This window comes from Propithecus coquereli, unplaced genomic scaffold, assembly GCF_000956105.1.
Source record: "Propithecus coquereli isolate 6110/MARCELLA unplaced genomic scaffold, Pcoq_1.0 Scaffold130, whole genome shotgun sequence".
NCBI lineage: Eukaryota > Metazoa > Chordata > Mammalia > Primates > Indriidae > Propithecus > Propithecus coquereli.
This window is the reverse complement of record NW_012137192.1, coordinates 2,420,131-2,422,900: the sequence shown is the minus strand read 5'-3', so window position 1 is coordinate 2,422,900 and position 2,770 is coordinate 2,420,131. Positions and strand designations below refer to the sequence as shown.

General features: G+C 32.5%; 1 protein-coding gene across 1 annotated transcript in view; it reads right to left on the bottom strand.

Moving 5' to 3' along the window:
- Positions 1–2,770, bottom strand: part of TMEM38B (transmembrane protein 38B) — a 44,442-nt gene that overhangs the window by 21,349 nt on the left and 20,323 nt on the right. The window contains exons 3-4 of the mRNA XM_012638530.1: positions 1,093–1,277; positions 188–275 (exon numbers count right to left, since the gene is read on the bottom strand). Coding sequence (XP_012493984.1) covers positions 188–275; positions 1,093–1,277 — 273 coding nt within the window. The remainder of the gene's footprint in view (positions 1–187; positions 276–1,092; positions 1,278–2,770) is intronic.

The following is a 2,770-nucleotide window of genomic DNA, read 5'->3' as shown; positions in this document are numbered from 1 at the left end:
AACTCTATTTGAGAGAGCAAACTTAATGAAAGAATAAAATTTGCTAGCTCTCTTCCCATTATCATTTCTATTTATTTTTTCAGCTGTATTTCATCTACATTTAGAGATCCCAAAATGTTCCTGAAAAGAAATTTGGTAGTATCTGAGGATAAAAATCCTGGTCTCAGTATAATTCATACCAACTTACTAGGACATCTTCAGCCATTCATGACCTTCTGGTTTCCAATCTCCTTTAACCAACCTCTCAAAATTTGTGATAATGGTACCACCTGCACCTAAAAATAAGAAAATAAAACAAGAATATTTAGCCAAATTTTCTTGAAAAAATATTTGAGGGGAGCCATAATTCTATCACCTGATTTAACATTCCATGAGGATTTCCAAAATATAATTCTTGGGAGAAAGAATAAAGTTGCCTGTCTATTTAAGGTACTGAAACAATTGTAATTCTTCCCTTTCACCAGCATGGAACTGTCTGTTGTACCATAATTAAGGTTAAACTGGGGCCTCAGGCACAACGATATGGCTAGAGGTTTGTTTCACAATTGAAAAATAAAATTCTCTGTTTTATCACTTCCTTTCCTGATATTGATTTTAGGCGAAGTACACTATAACAAGAGATTAGAGAAATTTGTTCAATTCCTACATACAAAACAACAATAAAGGTAAGTGATGCAAAGTGAACATGAACCCATAATCAATCATATTATTTCCAGTAATTCAGTATGGAAAAAAAAAAAAACCACAGAAACAACAGAGCAATGTTTTTTCTTTACAGGTATCACACACTTTCTTATGTAAACTTGTATTTATGGTGGTACTATACCTTGATTAACTATGAATCCCTCTGATTCTGAGCTACTAATCAAATCATAAAAATTTTATGTAATAAATAGCCAGGCACAAAATAATGGTTGATGACCAGTACTAGTAAAAAGTACTAGTTTTAAATTAACTAAAAAGAAACAGGTTTTCACCTTCCAAAAAGACTTATTAAAGTACAGTGATCCCCATTAAAGTAACAAGAGAATTGTTGAGTAGTTGTGGTACACCAGTAACAGAATATTTATGAACACATCTCGTTAATATTACCTCGGGCCCATCCAATAGCTATCATGACTAGCCAGCCATTTTTGTAATAGCTATTAGCATGTGTGACTCCACCTACTATTTTCCAAGTTCTGGTCACTTCCTTCATTCCTGCAGCCAGGAGTTGAACAGGTAAAAATGAATAGCCCTGGGAAACTAGGTCGCACGGGCAAAAAAATATAATATACCTGAAATTAAAATTGTAATATTTTAATATATGAATGGAATCAGAAGAACAGAAATAAAAATCTTAACTATCAGCAATAACAATTTGGCAAAACACAACACATGGAATTATTCACATAAACATTGACCTTGAATTCAATAAAAACACAGATTGGGGAGGGAGTCAATTTTTTAAATCACACGAAACATATGTAATCTGCCAAAAAGTCATGATCAGAGGAGAACGTAAATTTTAGGCTTCTGAATACTCTACAGATGTATGAAATATTTACTGAGTTCCTCATTTGCGCCTATACGGTTCTAGAATCTAAGTGCTGAATCCACTAACAAAATAAAGCAAATGTATAATCACTTTCAGGGGTAGGGACTCCTCTAGCTACACAGTGTTTTTGTCTTCTGGGAAAATGAATTAGAGAAAAGGACCTTTGGTAACTGAGCAAGGGCTACATTTCAACCCCCACTAACTTCTTCACCTGTGCCCCTCTGTGTAGGACATAAACTGTAATCTACACAAAAATAGGTGACAGTTCATAAGGAGCCAGATTTATGTTAAGGAAAAACATATTTTCATACAGTTGAAAATATGAAGCTTATTCCTTAATTTAGTTGACTAAGCCTAAGTTTTAACAAAATTAAATTGTGATTAAAGAATAATTCACCCCGTCTGTTGTAAATTATTTTTTTAAACTTCATTTGTTCTAAGCATCTGTTCAAATATTAGCAGTAGTATCTATTGGAAAACACACTGCTTTTTTCCCTCTCCATTCCTAAAATACTCTGGTAGACAATTTAGTGCTTAAAGCAGAACATTTCTTTTTTCTAATGGGGTGATATAAAATACATGGCATGAAAGAAGTTTCATATTTCTTTTAAAAGAAGCTATTAATCTTACTGCAATTCATGATCCATAAAGTCAGAATTCTTGAAAGTTCATGGAATATGAAATATTTGCCAAAATACTGGTTCAGAGACCGAACACAAGATACAATGGTTTGTTTAACCTAAAGCATTCTTTCTTCTTCGTCTCCACTTACCAATTCCTTCCTATTCTTCCAGGTCCCACTCAAATACTACCATATCCATAGACTTTGGCGGTTTTGTTTTATTTAATCTTCTCAGCTCAGACTACATTCTGATGGCTCTGTACAACTAAACCAATTGGTTCCTATGCCTCTTTATACATTTTTCTTTATAAGAAAGACTGTAATGCTCATAATAAATTATGGTAGTCCTCAGATGACAGGAATTGTTCATCTTGTTACCCTCTAACCTAAAACTCAGCATGATGAAAAGTAGCCCTGAATTAAATCATTTATTACAGTCAATCTGGAGGCAAAATACAAAATATATTAAAGAATCAGTTGATAATTAAAGAGCTTAAAAAAAAGAATAAATTATCTGAGAGTAGCAAAAAGATTTGTGAAAATGGTTTAAAATTTTACATGTTCTTATAAGATTTTTGAAAATGGTATGATTTAAAATTTTTACATAATAT